At 38.7% G+C, this 16148-nt stretch overlaps 1 protein-coding gene across 1 annotated transcript in view; it reads left to right on the top strand.

The window, feature by feature from the left end:
- LOC107672704 (transient receptor potential cation channel subfamily M member 6-like) overlaps window positions 1-16148 on the top strand; it is a 26496-nt gene extending 10348 nt beyond the window's left edge. Inside the window, exons 8-30 of the mRNA XM_016466008.1 lie at window positions 1158-1329; window positions 1428-1602; window positions 1704-1827; window positions 3267-3339; window positions 3413-3513; window positions 3595-3729; window positions 3824-3877; window positions 4257-4397; window positions 4477-4593; window positions 4705-4952; window positions 5160-5388; window positions 6951-7106; window positions 7340-7441; window positions 7554-7682; window positions 8691-8939; window positions 9094-9268; window positions 9470-9584; window positions 9800-9990; window positions 10746-10878; window positions 13969-14894; window positions 14975-15051; window positions 15131-15255; window positions 16103-16148. Coding sequence (XP_016321494.1) covers window positions 1158-1329; window positions 1428-1602; window positions 1704-1827; window positions 3267-3339; window positions 3413-3513; window positions 3595-3729; window positions 3824-3877; window positions 4257-4397; window positions 4477-4593; window positions 4705-4952; window positions 5160-5388; window positions 6951-7106; window positions 7340-7441; window positions 7554-7682; window positions 8691-8939; window positions 9094-9268; window positions 9470-9584; window positions 9800-9990; window positions 10746-10878; window positions 13969-14894; window positions 14975-15051; window positions 15131-15255; window positions 16103-16148 — 3993 coding nt within the window. The remainder of the gene's footprint in view (window positions 1-1157; window positions 1330-1427; window positions 1603-1703; window positions 1828-3266; window positions 3340-3412; window positions 3514-3594; window positions 3730-3823; window positions 3878-4256; window positions 4398-4476; window positions 4594-4704; window positions 4953-5159; window positions 5389-6950; window positions 7107-7339; window positions 7442-7553; window positions 7683-8690; window positions 8940-9093; window positions 9269-9469; window positions 9585-9799; window positions 9991-10745; window positions 10879-13968; window positions 14895-14974; window positions 15052-15130; window positions 15256-16102) is intronic.

Here is a 16148-nt window from a genome sequence, read left to right as displayed (position 1 = left end):
TTTTGAGGGAGATGTAACTCATTTATATATATATATATATATATATATTTCTTTTTTTTTTTTTTTTATTTTTATAATTTTTTTCCTAAAAAATATATCTATATTGCAGGTTTTAAATTTTATTTTTGTATTTTTGTATTTTTGGTACTTTAAAATTAAATGGATTGATCTCACTTAGTTGCCAAGTATTTCTTATTTCAGTTAATATATATATATGTCTATGTATGGCGATAATACCGCATACCGCGCTATTGAGCCACTCAAAATTACCGCAAGGGAAATTCCCTCACCGCGACAGCCCTATACGGGACAGTCCGTGAGCGGTCGTGGGTGGTGCCTGAGCAATGTGACGTCATATTGCTCAGAAAATCAAAACAGCTCGATGATTGAGACTAAGATTTTTGGGGATTAAAATTTTTTTTATTTTTATCATTGTAGGGTGGTTGTGTCCACACACTGCTAAGACACATTTTTATGCAAACACCATGTAAAAGTGAATTTTGCATCCCCTTTAAGTTCAAGCTTTTCATCTTATATTTATATTTTATTTCAGCTTTGTATTTCAATTACCAAAAACAATTTTGAATAGTTGTAGTTAGCAATAATAACACTGGTCCTTATTTCTCTTTGAATCCAGGTGTGTCTAAGTATGTTGGTGATGCTGTAAAAGTGTATGGGTCACATGACCACAGGAAGAGGAATGTTGTAGGGATCCCACCCTGGGGGATTATTGAGAATAACAGTGACCTTATTGGCCGTGATGTGAGTTTGACAATTCTCCACTATATTATTGAATTATATTGCAGTGTACAGTGGGATCTGAGGTCAGGATTCAAAATCAAAATCATTTAAACCTGGAGGTAAACAATAGTTTAGGATTTTGAAAAATGTAAAACAATGTTATGATATTATGATATAAAACAAATAATACATTTAAGATTTTGCATTTCCAAGTCACTAATAAGTAAATTTGTGACATTGATCATGAAAAAAATATATAAAATAAAATAGCACCTAGCAATGTCATTTTTGTTTATTTTTATTTTCTTATATCATTATTTTCTATTTTTGTTCTGATTTATTTTATGTATCATGTTATATATTTTCTGTATTTTGTTTTGGTTCAGCTATACTGATGTTGGAGTTTATTGTCCTAGGTTTTGAGGCACTACCAGGCTCTGGGTAATCCTCTGAGTAAACGTGCCAGTCTGAACGGCATGCATTCACACTTCCTTTTAGTTGATGATGGGACCATGGGTAAATCAGGTTGTCAAATAGACCTGAGGAAAAGGCTAGAAAGGCATATACACTTTCAGAAGATCCACCCTAGTAAGTGTTTTCTGCTTGTGTCTACTGTCAAATGTCTATTGAGTTAAATGGTATGTGCATGTGTGATGTATATATATGTGTGTGTGTATTGATTTTAGGGCTGCCTGAGCATGTGCCTTTAGTGTGTGTTGTAGTAGAAGGGGGTCCTGCCATCCTCTCAGTGGTGCTGGAGCATGTGCGCAGAAGTTCTCCTGTGCCTGTGCTGGTGTTTGAGGGAACAGGAAGAGCTGCAGACCTGCTGGCTTTAATACACAAACAAACAGCTGTAGACAGGCATGTCTCACATAAATGTGGATGAATTTAAATAATGTTTGGGTTCTGTTATATTGAATATTTTGACCCGTTTCTGTGTATGTCTCATATATTTGTCATAGAAAGTTGGATTTGGATATTAAGGAGGATGTCCTACTGAGGATTCAGGAAATGTTTGGAGTGGAAAGACAAGAGGCCTCTGAACTTCTCAACATACTCATGGAATGCATGGAACATAGAGAGCTTGTAAGTTAAATAACCTTATTTTACATCTGGAATACTTGGCCCTGATTGGTCAATTATGACAAAGTTTTGTATAATGGCCGCTAAACGGGAAGTCGTGGCCTAATGGTTAGAGAGTTGGACTCATAACCCAAGGTTGTGGGCTCGAGTCTCGTACCGGCAGGGATTGTAGGTGGGGGGAGTGAATGTACAGCGCTCTCTCCCACCTTCAATACCACGACTGAGGTGCCCTTGAGCAAGGCACCAAACCCCCAACTGCTCCCCGGGCGCCGCAGCAAAAAATGGCTGCTCACTGCTCCGGGTGTGTGTTCACGGTGTGTGTGTGTGTGTTCACTGCTGTGTGTGTGCACTTTGGATGGGATAAATGCAGAGCACTAATTCCGAGTATGGGTCACCATACTTGGCCACATGTCACGTCACTTAAACAGTGTCATTGACCAGTTTGAAACTGTGCTAGTTTCATGTCTCTTGTATCACTCTGCAAACACTCTTAATTTAATTTCATTTAATTTAATTTTTTTGGTGCCTAGCCATGTACTACCCATATCTGGGTCCCAATCACTCTGTCAGTGTTTATTTACTTATGACTGATTGTACATTTTCTGTATAGATGATGATGAATGTCTTGATCTCTTTAAATATGTGCTCACCAGGGTTATTATAGTTAACTAAAACAAAAAGTGAAACTAAAATTAAACCATTAAAAGACATTTCCGCTGTCATGGTTTCAGGAGACACAGATCAGTTTGCAGATTCTAATCGTCAGTTCAGGAAATACCATTCAGTCCTAACTTAATCTTGAATTTCTCACTCATCAGCAAAGTTCTTGTCCTCTAAGCTGTGAAGCTAGTGCAACATATTCAAATCCCCTTCTGCATTTCTCTGGCTGTTTCCTCTTCTTCTATCTTCTTCCTCTCTCCTCCTACTTGGCGGTAAACACTGGTTGTTTAGTGTGATAAGATGCCTGCTGTGTATCGGTCTCTGTCACTACGCCGATAGCTCTCATGCTAAGCCTCCATCAAAAGGAATGTTGTAGTTTACCACACCCATCCCACATCTGAGCTTCTAAATTGAGAGAGAACAGAATAATTGGAATGATGGCATGAAACATATTTCCATATATTATTTCCGAGTAGAAGGGATTAATTTGGTCCCCAAGCGCACAGATTCTTTGATTGGGTATGAATCACTCATGTGAAGACGAAATGCCAAAGGCATGTTAAGAGAAGAACATCTCCTCTGGGTGTCTTATAGAGTTACATGCATTTATATATTGGCATGGGAGGCTGGTGGTTTCATACTAATACCAAACAAAATAAATAACTGTTGGCTAGATTGAACATGACACAAAAGCAGTGCCACTAGTTTACAAATCTGTTTTAATGCTGGCCATCTGTGTTGGTTAAAATTAGAGGTCAAACTTAGACAATTTTTCATTTTAGATCACTATTTTTGACTCTGAATCTGAGGACCTTCAAGAGGCAGATACTGCGATCCTGACTACATCACTGAGAGGTATGTAATATTGTTATCATATTAATTAAATGTGGGATTAATGTGGTTGTTCACCCGAAAAATGAAAATACAGGTACCAGAGCTTCCCCTGAGGAGCAGCTAAATATCACGTTGGCCTGGGACAGAGCTGATGTAGCAAAGGACAACATTCTGGTGTACGGACAACAGTGGCAGGTACAGTTGTGATTTTACAGCCAGGATTAAGGTATTCATGAGTTTGAACAGATGTGTATAATCCAGTGCTGGATTTGGTAGGTGGGATCTCTGGAGCAGACCATGTTGGATGCATTGTTAATGGATCGTGTCAGTTTTGTGAAGCTGCTGATTGAGAACGGCATGACCATGAGCCGCTTCTTGACCATTTCTCGTCTGGAACAGCTCTACAACATAGTAATGCCCATTTACCACTTGCATGAAGCTTTTGTCTCCGATATAAGCGGATATCTCTGATCCTTCTTATGATAAGTACATCTGTATTTTCTAGCATAAAGGCTCCTCAGATCATTTCCTTCGACACATCATTGAGGATGCCAGACAGGTTAGTATAAAGTACAACCTTGAAGTTATTTCTGTTCTTCATTGTGTGGGAGTCAACAGGGAATCGGACAATTATTGTTTGAATTTTTGTGGAAAAAGTAACAATTTACTAACTTAATTAACTAAGCACCAAATCAGCATATTAGAATTATTTCTAAAGGATCACATGACACTGAAGAATAGAGTAATTCTCACAGAAATAAATAGCATTTTAAATAATATATACTGTATATATAAAAACAGTAATTTTTAATTGTAATAATGTTACAAGTTTACTGTTATTTTACAAAGTTATTCTTTGATCCACCAAGGGGTACAATCCACTAAGGGGTCCTTGACCTGAAAAAGTGTTTCCATAAGCATTTTCTGTGTTTTTGTAGACTCGTCTGCCTGCTGTTTATAGGATATCTTTAATCGACATTGGAATGGTGATTGAATACCTGATTGGTGGAGCTTATCGAAGCACATATACACGCAAGAGCTTCAGAGCCATGTACAGTCGCTTCCATAACCCAGCTAAGGTTTGCTTTCTTTCTGATTCATTGGGATAATTATTTGAAATTAATTTTAAATTCAATTAGGTTTTTTTGATTTGGATAGGAGGGTGGTAAGGAGACTTCCAGCCCTTTCTTCAAGGCCAGGAAAGCAGCTCTAACTCCAGAGACCTCCCCATCTCGCTCCCATTTCCACAGAACTGCTCGGCCGTACAGACAGCAGGTTCTTTCAACATCCCTATTCTGTTCACAGCCGCAACAATGAGTCATAAGTTTACAAATACATTCACAATCATTCCATTTATTAAAAACACCCAGAATTGTGTCTTTGCAGGAGGGTGCGGTAGCGCCTCAGGACGTGAAGTCAACCCCGAGCCCCGAGTTTGTATGCACTTTTAACGACCTGTTTGTGTGGGCAGTGCTCAAGCATCGGCAAGAGATGGCGATGTTCCTGTGGCAGCATGGAGAGCAGGCTATGGCCAGGGCGGTTGTGGCCTGCAAGCTTTACCGTGCTATGGCAGTGGAAGCCAAGGAGAGCAATATGGGTGACAGCATGGCCGAGGAGCTGAAGAAGAACTCTCTGTCAGTTTGCGTTTTTCCTCATTCTACAGCTTGTAATACAAACTTCATGTGCTAAATATCACTTAATGGAGATTACACTGGATTAGAAGTAACCGAATCTCAAAAGATTAAGATATGTTTAAAGATTTTGAGTTAGAAACTTGTCTACTGATAAATAAAAAAATAAAAAAAATAAAACAATGCAATGTGATTGTATTGATCTTTTAGAGAGTTTGGACAGTTGGCTGTGGATCTCTTGGATCAGGCTTTCAGAAAGAACGAGCGCATGGCGATGAAGCTGCTGACCTGGGAGATGAAGGAATGGAGTAATTTCACTTGTCTGCAAATGGCCGTCTCCTCAAGGCTCAGGCTCTTTGTGGCTCACAACTGCACTCAGATGCTCCTTACAGACCTGTGGATGGGCCGGCTCAACATGAGTAAGAACTCCTGGTTCAAGGTGTGTTGAATTGAGATGCTTGATGATTGTGTTTAAAAAGTGTAACTTACTTACATGGATCATCTTCTGCAGCATAGCATAGATGAACTAATACAAAGTTCTGTCATGAAACTCTAGATCAGGGCTATTTAATTGGCGGCCCGCGGGCCCAATCCGGCCCGCCAATCATCTTTATCCGGCCCGAGGGAAGAGTACGCGCAGGTCGCACATACACCTTGAATTGTTTTTGCACTAATTAATTTGTCCACAAGGTGGCATCACTGGCCCAGGCCGTGGTTTCACAGCCAAAAAAGAAAACGAAGAGATGCAATGTGAAATCGTGACAACATATTAATATGCAATTAATCATGATTAATTACAGAAAAAAAACATTTAAACGACTGACAGACAGCACTAATTTTTTTTAAATAAATGTTGGTGTTGGTCATATTAGTTGATATTATATGCATTTAAATTTAATTTCTAATTTTATAGGCCCCCCAGAAAGAGATCGGGACGGCCCCCCTCCCCCTTGGCCCCCTTCAAATTTTCAATTCAATAATCCGGCCCTCAAACTAAACTAATTGAATAGCCCTGCTCTAGATGGTACAGGCCGATAGGTTCTAACTCAGTCTGACATAATGACATCATTATTCACGTGGCGCAGCTGATTCATTCTTTTTGTATCAGCAGCCAATGAGCTTGCTGCTCAAACATTCAAATACTCGGCTAGTGCTTGCTGTAGCAGTTGCAGCGCGCTTCAGAACCTTCCACCTTCCCCAGCTCCACCTGTACAGATCTGCTACGGGGTGATTTCATGTATGTTTTATATGGGGTTGTCTCATATATGTCGTGTGCAGCAGCAGTATTTCTTACATGCTCACAGAATCATTTCATGGATGTACTGGCAGTAGCAAGTCTCGGTACTTGCTCTGGAGCAGCAGCAGCGTAGCAGATTTATTCCACCAAGACCAAACACATTGACATTGCCATGTATATTACCATGCTAAACGCTCCAAGAGTTGTCATAGCAGAACTCTTTTTAATAACACATTTTTCATTTGTTGTCATCCTCTGATTTACAAAGCTGCAGAAAGGGTAATTATCTGTTGAATTTGGTTGCTTTCAGTATGTGGTGTATTATTTAATTATACGCATGGCCATTTTGTAAACTACATTACATGCTTGTTTGATCAGGAATGTAGTAATATTTCTAAAATATGAATGCATAAATTACTTTCAAGCTGTTATTAGCACAAGTTCTCCAGACATGTTGGACTGTGGTGCTTACAGGGAAAATGCAGGTTTAAGTCTAACCTGCGACATGTTTCGCTCCCATCCTCCTCTTTCACTGCAGAAATTCCTTGTGATTCTCTGCTGTAATTACACAGCAAAGAGGCAAAACGGAAGTGACACAAATATCTTACATTTCAAACATATTTGTGAAGCTGACAGCCATGTGTCAAAATTTTTATTCTTTTCATTTTCTTTCTCTTGACATTTAACATTTAACAGCATATTTGTGACCCAGATCTGTGTTATTTTTAATGGCTTTTGTCCAAAACCACATCCTTTCTCCCCAGATTATTGCCAGTATCCTGATGCCTGTGGCCATTCAGATGCTAGAGTTTAAGAGTCAGGCAGAGATGTCCCATGTTCCTCAGCCCCAGGAAGCCTTGCAGTTTGGGTGGGACCCAGGGAACCCTGGGTCATCAGAGCAAGAAGGGACAACAAATGCAGTAAGGAATGTAGACAGACACTACACACTGTAACAAACATTTACGGTCCTGCTAACACACTACAAACCAATTATGCTTTTGTAGCATGTTAGCCCGTTAAACTAGTGATGCTTCTGAAAAATGGCATCTCTACTTTCAGTTAGAAACACTGCTGCCAACCTATAAAACGCTACACACTCTTTGACTTCTTATGGCACAGTGTGTAATTTACATTGACAGTGGTCTTTTTCTAGATTCAGGGTGATGAGGAGAGAGGGAGCAGATGTCTTTGTCCCTGGACCAGAAAGGTGTATGACTTCTATACTGCTCCGGTGGTCAAATTCTGGTTTCACACAGTAGGTTTCCCCTAAATTCCACCTCCACCTTACTTCATTCTTTCACACTCTCTTGCTCAGGCTCTCTTTCTTTTCAACCTTCCATCTCTGAAGATTTAATTTGTCCACACAGATGGCGTTTTTGGGTTTCCTCATGATGTTCTCTTATACTGTGCTGGTGAGGCTGGATGAGAAACCCAACATTCAGGAGTGCTTGGTCATAACTTACATCCTGACCATGGCAGCAGAGAAAGCCAGAGAGGTGAGTGCTCTTAAAATCACGGCCCTCTCCAGCAGTTAAAAGAAATATACAGTATGAAATCATCAATGTCTGCTTTTGTCTGTGAATGGTTGGCTCAGTGCCCTTTGCAGCTGTTCAGGGCAATTAAAGAATAAAGGATGTCTTTGAAAAGTCTTATCTTTACTCAGCTGGATTCCAAAGGTCTTCAGTAAGGTATTATCTCTTTCTGATTAGGCTGTTCTCAAGCTTGACCCTGAGAATGCCACTGTCTGACTCCCCCATCCTCTGTTATCTATGAACCCAGCAGAAGTGCATTTGTGGGAATTATTAACAGAGTTCTTCCATTGACTATATGTTTGAGTGATTGTTTATTGTATTTTGGTTAGAAAAATTCTCTGAATAACAGTAAAAAATTATTTCTAGAAAAATTAAGTACAACAATGAAAACAAAAAGCATTTTTGTCCTCTCCTTTAAATCAGCAACAAAATATTGCTAATATTTAAAAGCAATCTAATGCATAAGTGACTACATATAACTCGTAATGATTCTAGACATTAAATAGCAGAAGACATTTGTTATTTATTTATTTATTTAGATAGATAGATATTGGATAGATATTTGGAGTTCCTTTATAAAAGACTTTACTTATAATATTGTTGTAAATTACAAGCCAAATATTTCAATATACATTATTTCAATATTTTCCACATACAGTGGGGTTGTGTATTATTTTATTTGCATATAAAGTTTTGTACGTCAGATATTCTGTCCATTACCTATCTCTAATTTAGTCAGGTTTTACCAAGTGACAGATGAATTTGTGCCACAGTACTGTACTTTTTTATTTAATGTATGATGGTTAGTTACATTTGAATATTTGCATTTAGCATTTTTTTCTCTGCTTTTCATGACCCTTTTAGTACAAGCCTACTACTTAATTCTGGTTCACAAGCCACTAGTTGAGAGCCACCGATTGACATACTAAGTATATTGTGTTGAGAGTGCTGTTATGATAATGTGTTTTCTAGGTGTGGGTTTTGGAGCCCAGGAAGTTCACTAAGAAGCTGAAGGTGTGGTTCAGTGAGTACTGGAATATCAATGACTTCATGGGCATCCTCCTGTTCTTGGTCGGGGTCTCCCTCCGGTGGCATCAAGAAACACGCTTAGCAAGTCACATTGTCTACTCTTTGGATTTCATCTTCTGGTCTGTCAGGCTTCTGGACCTTTTTGCTGTCAATCAGCATGCAGGACCCTACCTGACCATGATCACCAAAATGGTGTGAAATTGAAATGTATCACTAAATAATTACAGTATACATGCAACATTTGCTTTATGTTTTTTGTAAACAGTTCTTTTATAATACTGTGATACATTTTACAATAACAAATAATATAATTTAAAATGTGTATATTAATGTCTTTCTTGCACAGATGAGCAACATGTTCTATATCGTAGTCATTATGGCGATTGTGCTGGTCAGTTTTGGCACGTCCAGGAAGTCTATCCTATCCCCTAATGAGGATCCGTCCTGGAGTCTGCTCAGAGATGTAGTCTTTCAGCCCTACTGGATGATCTTTGGGGAGGTGTATGCTGGAGAGATTGATGGTGAGTCTGCTGAGGTTCAGTCTGGTCAGTTCATGTGATCTGAATAAACCTTTTCCCATAGCTTCTAATGTTTGGTTGTCAGGTTATGGTTCACTCTTTATGTCTTGAATATGATCTACTCTATTATTACTAATATCTATTAACATTTGTAAGATATTTTATGTTATATTCTATTGTGATCATCCCTTTTTGTTTTGACAGCCTGTAGTAATCCTGAAACCTGTGTCCCTGGAGCATTCCTCACCCCCTTCCTGCAGGCCGTCTACCTTTTTGTTCAGTACATTATCATGGTCAATGTACTCATTGCATTCTTCAAGTATGCTCTTCATCTGGCATAAGCATCATTCACTACCACATTTTCATTTGTTTCCTAGTGTGATGGTCATTTGGTCTGTTGAGTTGTTGGACAAATATGCGCCATGACATCCAGAGTGGAAGATTGTTGCAGGAGTCTGTGTTGATATATTGTTGAAGTCTTGGTTGCTTTGTGACAATGGTTTAACCTACTTTGCCTTATTATTTACTTCACAGCAATGTTTACTTTGACATGAGCTCCATATCCCGTAAGCTGTGGAAATACAACCGCTATCGTTACATCATGACATATCAGGAGAAGCCGTGGCTGCCGCCCCCTCTCATCCTTCTCAGTCACATGACTCTGTGTCTCAGCTCAATGTGGCAGAAGCACAGAAAGGCATCCAAACGGGGAAGAACTGGTCTGAGTAAGTGTTTGTTTGTGTGAATTATTTATGAACCATCATAGCCCTCTGTGTTATGTCAACTCACATGCTTTACATAATTGACATGACAGGATTGTTACAATACAAAAAAAAAAAACAGTAGAGGATCCTTTAATTAGAAAAAAAGGTTCTTCAAAAAATGGTAAGAAGCATCTTTATTTCAAAAGATTGTAAAATTCTTAATGTAAATATGAACAAATTAAATTTAAATAATGACATGTAGCATTCAGGTATTTTATTCAATTAATAAGTGCTGCAACAGAACAAAGACACAAATAAAGAACATGTATTTTATGTTATCTAACTGCAGTATCAAGTGTTCAATAAACATTAAGAAATTGAATATTAAATTATTATACTTTTAAATTAAAATATCAATATGAGTAGCTTAGTATTAGCATGGTATTCTTCGCTGCATGATTATTGTGATCCTGTCAGAGTTTGACTGAGAAACAGGTCTGTTTACTAGTGGTGTACATGTTTGGTTAGAAATGATTTTTGACACAATTTCTTAATTATTTTTTCACAATTCAGTCCAATTCAATTATTTTGGAATTTGCAGTATAGTTGAATATTGACAATATGAGACAACAATTATGTTTTCAATTTTTTTTCTTGCATAAAAAAATGTATGTACATTTATGACTGATCCAATAAAAAAAGAGCATACTGTTGTTTATGAAAATCATATTTTTATACACAATTTTATCACATATTTATTGCTGGTATATGTACAGAATTACTCCTGGCCCCTGATGATCTGAAGAAGTTGCATGAGTTTGAAGAGAAGTGTGTTGCTGGATATTTCAGAGACAAAAAGGAGAGTCAACAAGGCAGTCAAATCAACCGGATTCGCTCTGCAGCTGACAAGTGAGTGCATTTACGGGAAAGTGCGGGGAAGTCGTGGCCTAATATATATATAGTTAAGTATTGTTAAATATTAAGCCATTGAGCAGTCTACTTAGAATTTGTATGTCTAAATTAGTTAGATACATTTCAGTTTATTTCTTGAATTACTACCTGAAATGAAATCACAGCAACCTGCAAAATGACACTGGGATCATTTTTCATTTTATTTATTAGATGTTGACCAAGTGGATTACACAAAATTGGCCCCATTATGGCTGGTAAGGCCCATCATAGTTCACCTATAGTGCTGTTTTTTTTTCCTGTCTGTGAGACATTTGATGGGCTGAGTGTTATGACCTCTCCTCAGAACACTGTGACCCCCGGGCAGCCACTTCTAAGCAGCTGGGCCAGGTCTATCAGTCAAAGACCCTCGTAAGTTCAGTTTTTGATCTGATGAGACATGTTAATTATTAAGAGCAAATATTTCTAACTGTTCATCTAATTTCTCTACTTCCTATAAGGGTAAGCAGTATGACACAAGAAGGTAAGTTATTTGTACTTTTATTGTAATTCTGTTTATGTTGCAAGTAAATTACATGATTTTGGTGAAGGACATATGTGTTTTGTGCTCTGTCTCTGTCTGATGTTAGTAAAGAGCTCTACATTTAAGCTGACTGAAGATTTAGGCCAGCATTACTCAGGTGAGTAATAATTACATACTATCACCTCAAATATTTTGTTTTGTTATTCTGTGGATATGATGGATCTCTTTTGGTGATTTTTCTTTCAGCAATGGAGAGGAACAACCTTATGAGACTGGCTCACTCTATACCATTCACCCCTGTGTCATTATTGGGTAAATAATCAAACCGTGGTTATTTAACCAGCGTTAGCCAGATTCAGTTATTTACATAAATGTCCTCCGCTCTATTCAGGTGGTGTTGAGGTCTGTATTTATACACTTGAGGAGACAGAAGCAGGGTCTTCACTAGGAAATCAGTCCTCTAGCATTTCCACCTGGATTCAGCATGGACGTACAGCTGTTCTTCAGCCATTAGCCCACCAGGAGGTGCTGGATGGGGGTCTGCGCAGGGCCACCAAAGTGGTCTGTACCTGGGCTGAGGGTGATGTGTTGAAGCTGGGATCAGTGTATGTGGTGAAAGCCTTCAGGCCAGAGGTGGTTCGCATCTGGCAGAAAGTGTTCCCAATCAGCACTTCACTTCATCTCTGTCTACGGGTACATTTTTTACACTTTGAAAGAATTATAAGCAGTAGTGTAAATAAACTGTAAATTCTGCAATTGATGCATGCAACTTACACACACACACACACACACACACACACACATACAAACTACTGGTCAAATATTTGGAATAAAAAAGATTTATTTTATTTATTGTTTAAAAAAAAAAAACAGTGTCTTGTGCTCACCAAAGCTGCATTTATTTAATCAAAAATACAGATAAAACCGTAATGTTGTGAAATATTATTACAATTAAAGATTAACTGAAGTAATGGCTGCTAAAAAAATCAGCATCACACAAATTCTAATGGCAAATTTTAATTGCAATTACATTTAAAAAAAATATTCTAATAGAAAACTGTTCTTTTAAATTGTTATAACATTTATATATTTTTTATCAGATTCCAAACTTCAAGAATAATGAATAATAATAATAATAAAGTAATTATTATTATTCATCATTATTCTCTCTGCTTCTCTGCTGACTAATTTCTCTCCAAACTGCAGGAAATCCAACAACAGAGAGCAGCACAGAAACTCATGCAGCGATTCAACCAAATTAAACCCAGCAGTGTGCCTTACAGTCCTAGGTCAGCATTATGAATCCTTTCTGTGTTATTATGATGACAAGAAGTTGATTTTACCATGACTTTGTATACATAAGTATGTGTATGTGTGCAGGTTTCTGGATGTCTCCTTGCTGCACTGGCGCTCTGACGGCCAGTGGTTGACTGTTGAGAAGAACATGAGCGGTCATTTCAGGAAATATAACAATAATACTGGAGAGGAGATCTCGCCCTCCTCTGGTCTGGAAGAAGCAATGCTAGCGTTCTCTCACTGGACATACGAGTATACCAACAGGGAACTGCTAGTGTTGGATCTACAAGGTATAAGATAGGCTTACTCTACAAGCCTGTAATTATTATTATTATTGGAAAGTTGATGAATTTAATCTTTATTTTTGGCTGAAGGTGTGGGAGCGGACCTCACAGACCCCTCACTGATCAGAGTTGATGACAAAAGGTAAATAGGTACAACAAATGTGTAGTGTCCTAAATGTTTAAATATATTTGCTCAAATTTGTACTTCTCAATGCATTTGTTTACTCTGCTCTGAAGTAAAGTTTTCTCCTGTTGTAGCTCCTCTGGAGAGATGGCGTTTGGACCTGCCAATTTGGGTGATGATGCAATCCAGAGCTTTGTTATCAAGCACACCTGCAACTCCTGCTGCAAGAAGCTCGGTCTCTCAGGTGAGGTAACACTCATGTCACAGGTTGAGGGCTGAACTTTCAATACTCTTCTATTTTTCATTCCCTGCAGTGGCAGCTCTCGCAAATACGTCCACATGGCATACCTCCATGTTTCCAACTTTAGAAGTGATTTGATAGTTCGTTTGAAAAGCGCAAACTTCAAAATGAACAGGAAAAGCCGTCTAATTAAGCCTGAAGGTTTAGAAAAAAATTTGAATGAGGCAGAAATGATTTAATTTCCATGACAGCAAAGGCATGCAGAAGAGGGGCGTGGTTTCCTTTGTGGCATGTGGAGTGTTCTCTTTGATTACATATTTAATAGTTCTTTGTGCGTTAGAGAGTGTTTGCAGAGCACTAATTCTGAGTATGGGTCACCATACTTGGCCACATGTCACTTCACTCACTCACTTCACTCACTCACTCATTTCCCAAACCTCATTTGGATGCAGCAGGAAATTACATCAGACAGTTCTGTTTTAGTTAATTTCAGTTCTGTTTAGTTAATGAGTTGACTGAACTTTGTAAATGAAGATATGCATCTGAATTTCCGTTTAAAATTATTTGGTTTACCTGAAATCAATGGAATGAACTCAAGTTGGTCTTCTGTGTTTGTTTCTAGGGCTGAAGAGATGGCTGGAATATTAGTTGAGGTTGCTGAGAAGGTCAGTATCATCCAGGACAATATGCGCACTTTAGACAGTCACTTGGGTCAGTTGCAGGACTTGTCTGCTTTAGCAGTGGACACTCTAAACTTCCTCTCAGCCACAGACAACCAGCAACAAGAGGTGGCCCGTCTTGGTCAAAGCCAGCCAATTACATGCCGCCATGAACAAGTGTCTCATAGCTGCTGTCTCCACATTGGTGGAAGTGTTGCCCCCAGCCAAGCACTTCCGTCTCCAAAGCACTACCGCAGTATGCCACCTTCCCTACTCAGAGGCTTGGGGCCTGGCCGGCAGCGTCCTTCCCTGGAGTTGCCACCAGGGACGTGTGTCAGACCCTTTGAGGTCAGGAGCAAATGCATGTTGGCAAGCCCAGAGGAGGAAGATGGTAGTTTTAGGTGGCCACTACAGCATGGCGATTCAACAGAAGGTATATGCCATCTCTCTTTACCTCACCTATGCACTGGATGGAGGGACAAGGAAATATATGGATCTGGGGAACCGTCACGTGTCAGTTCTCCCACCATGCCTCTGATGAGAGACTTCCAGCTTCAACCCAGCCATGAGGAGTCTACAGAGGAAGAGGATGATGAGGATGACTTGCATGCAATGTCCAGATCCTCCAGCCATATGTTCCTACTTACAGATTCCCACAGTGATGGAGATCAAGCAGTGGGGATCAGAAACCCGGCATTCTCCAGGCTTGATGATGCTGGACACTTCACAAGACCTCAAGGACTTTTAGGCAGGAAATGGGCCTTTGATCTGGAGCAGAGCCGCTCACTCTCAGCCAGTGTGGAGACTATGGCCATGCCTGATGCGTCGATATCGGAGCGTGGCAAACAGACACATTTGATGCCTCCCCACCACAGCCATGATCAGAGAGGTATCATGGATGCAAATCATAACCACAGATTAAATATCAATCTTAGTTTGTGTTTAATCTGTTAATGTATGTGACCATAGGGTTATCTAAGATCTTTAAGAGACAAAGATCATTTGGGAAAAAGTCCATAAAGACCAGAGCAGGAACCCCTGAGAATGTAAGACAACTTAATGTTTAATTTCAAGCAGCCAGATCCAGTGACAGACATATGGTTAAGTAATGTCTCTGTCTCTTAGGTAAAACTAGATGAAACACGGGGATGTATGCATGAGTTTGACCCACGCAGAAGAATGAAGAGGAAAGTAAAAGGCCTGTTTGACCGGAGATTCAGAACCTCAGTCAGTCTAACCCAGCTGAGTATGTTTTTTTTTTTTAAATACATTTACAATGAATCATTTCTGAATGGTATAAGTCAGGGTTTTTCAAACTTTTTGATGCGCAAGAAGACAAATGTAGGGTCTCTGTGGGTCTCAAGAAGGTCTTAAAATGTCTTAATTCACTCCTTCCACAAATTAAGGCCTAAAAAGGTTTTAAATCAGAGCAGAAAGTCTTAAATTCATAAAATTATGCCAATGAATGTTGCATGCACTCCAAAAAATGAGTATCTTCCTCATTTTTGTTTTGTTTTCCAATGCAATTATATAAATATCTTTGAATCAAGATGCATTTACTTAAGATGCGAAATGAAACAAGAGTTTAGAAACTGAACAACATTAAGTGAGTTTATGCTTAAAACAAGAACAATTATCTGTCAGTGGGGTATGGAAGCTTGTTTTCCCTTTGAATTAAGTTGATATTTCTGAGCATATGGTATTTCTGAGCAACTTGGTCATTATGATCAGTTTCTCATAAAACAAGACTTTTTATGTCATGTCATTTTTCATTTCTAGTAAATGGAGATCTGTTGGAAGTTGTATTTTCAAACTTTGAAATGTGCCTGTTGTTTGTATCAAGAGGGAGGCTTTGCTTCAGAAGTACAGGGATAAAAAATAAACAAACAAACAAAAACGACTCTGCCACATTTGTTTGATATTTCAAAGGTGCTTTGTTTTTTTTTTCCGTCTTCGTCCTCTCCAAGAACCACATCAAATCAAAACAAATTATTAATGTACAATCCACAAATTTCATTTCGGATCTTAAGAAAAGCATCTCTCTATGATAAATTATGAATATGTAACAATTGAATATATTGTGTTTGGCTTTTTTAGATATGAGGAGTTGTGGCAGCCAAAGGAAGTCAGTTCCTGCCTTTGA

This window comes from Sinocyclocheilus anshuiensis, unplaced genomic scaffold (assembly GCF_001515605.1).
Source record: "Sinocyclocheilus anshuiensis isolate Anshui unplaced genomic scaffold, SAMN03320099.WGS_v1.1 scaffold88, whole genome shotgun sequence".
NCBI classification, from domain to species: domain Eukaryota; kingdom Metazoa; phylum Chordata; class Actinopteri; order Cypriniformes; family Cyprinidae; genus Sinocyclocheilus; species Sinocyclocheilus anshuiensis.
This window is presented reverse-complemented; position numbering and strand designations above follow the sequence as displayed.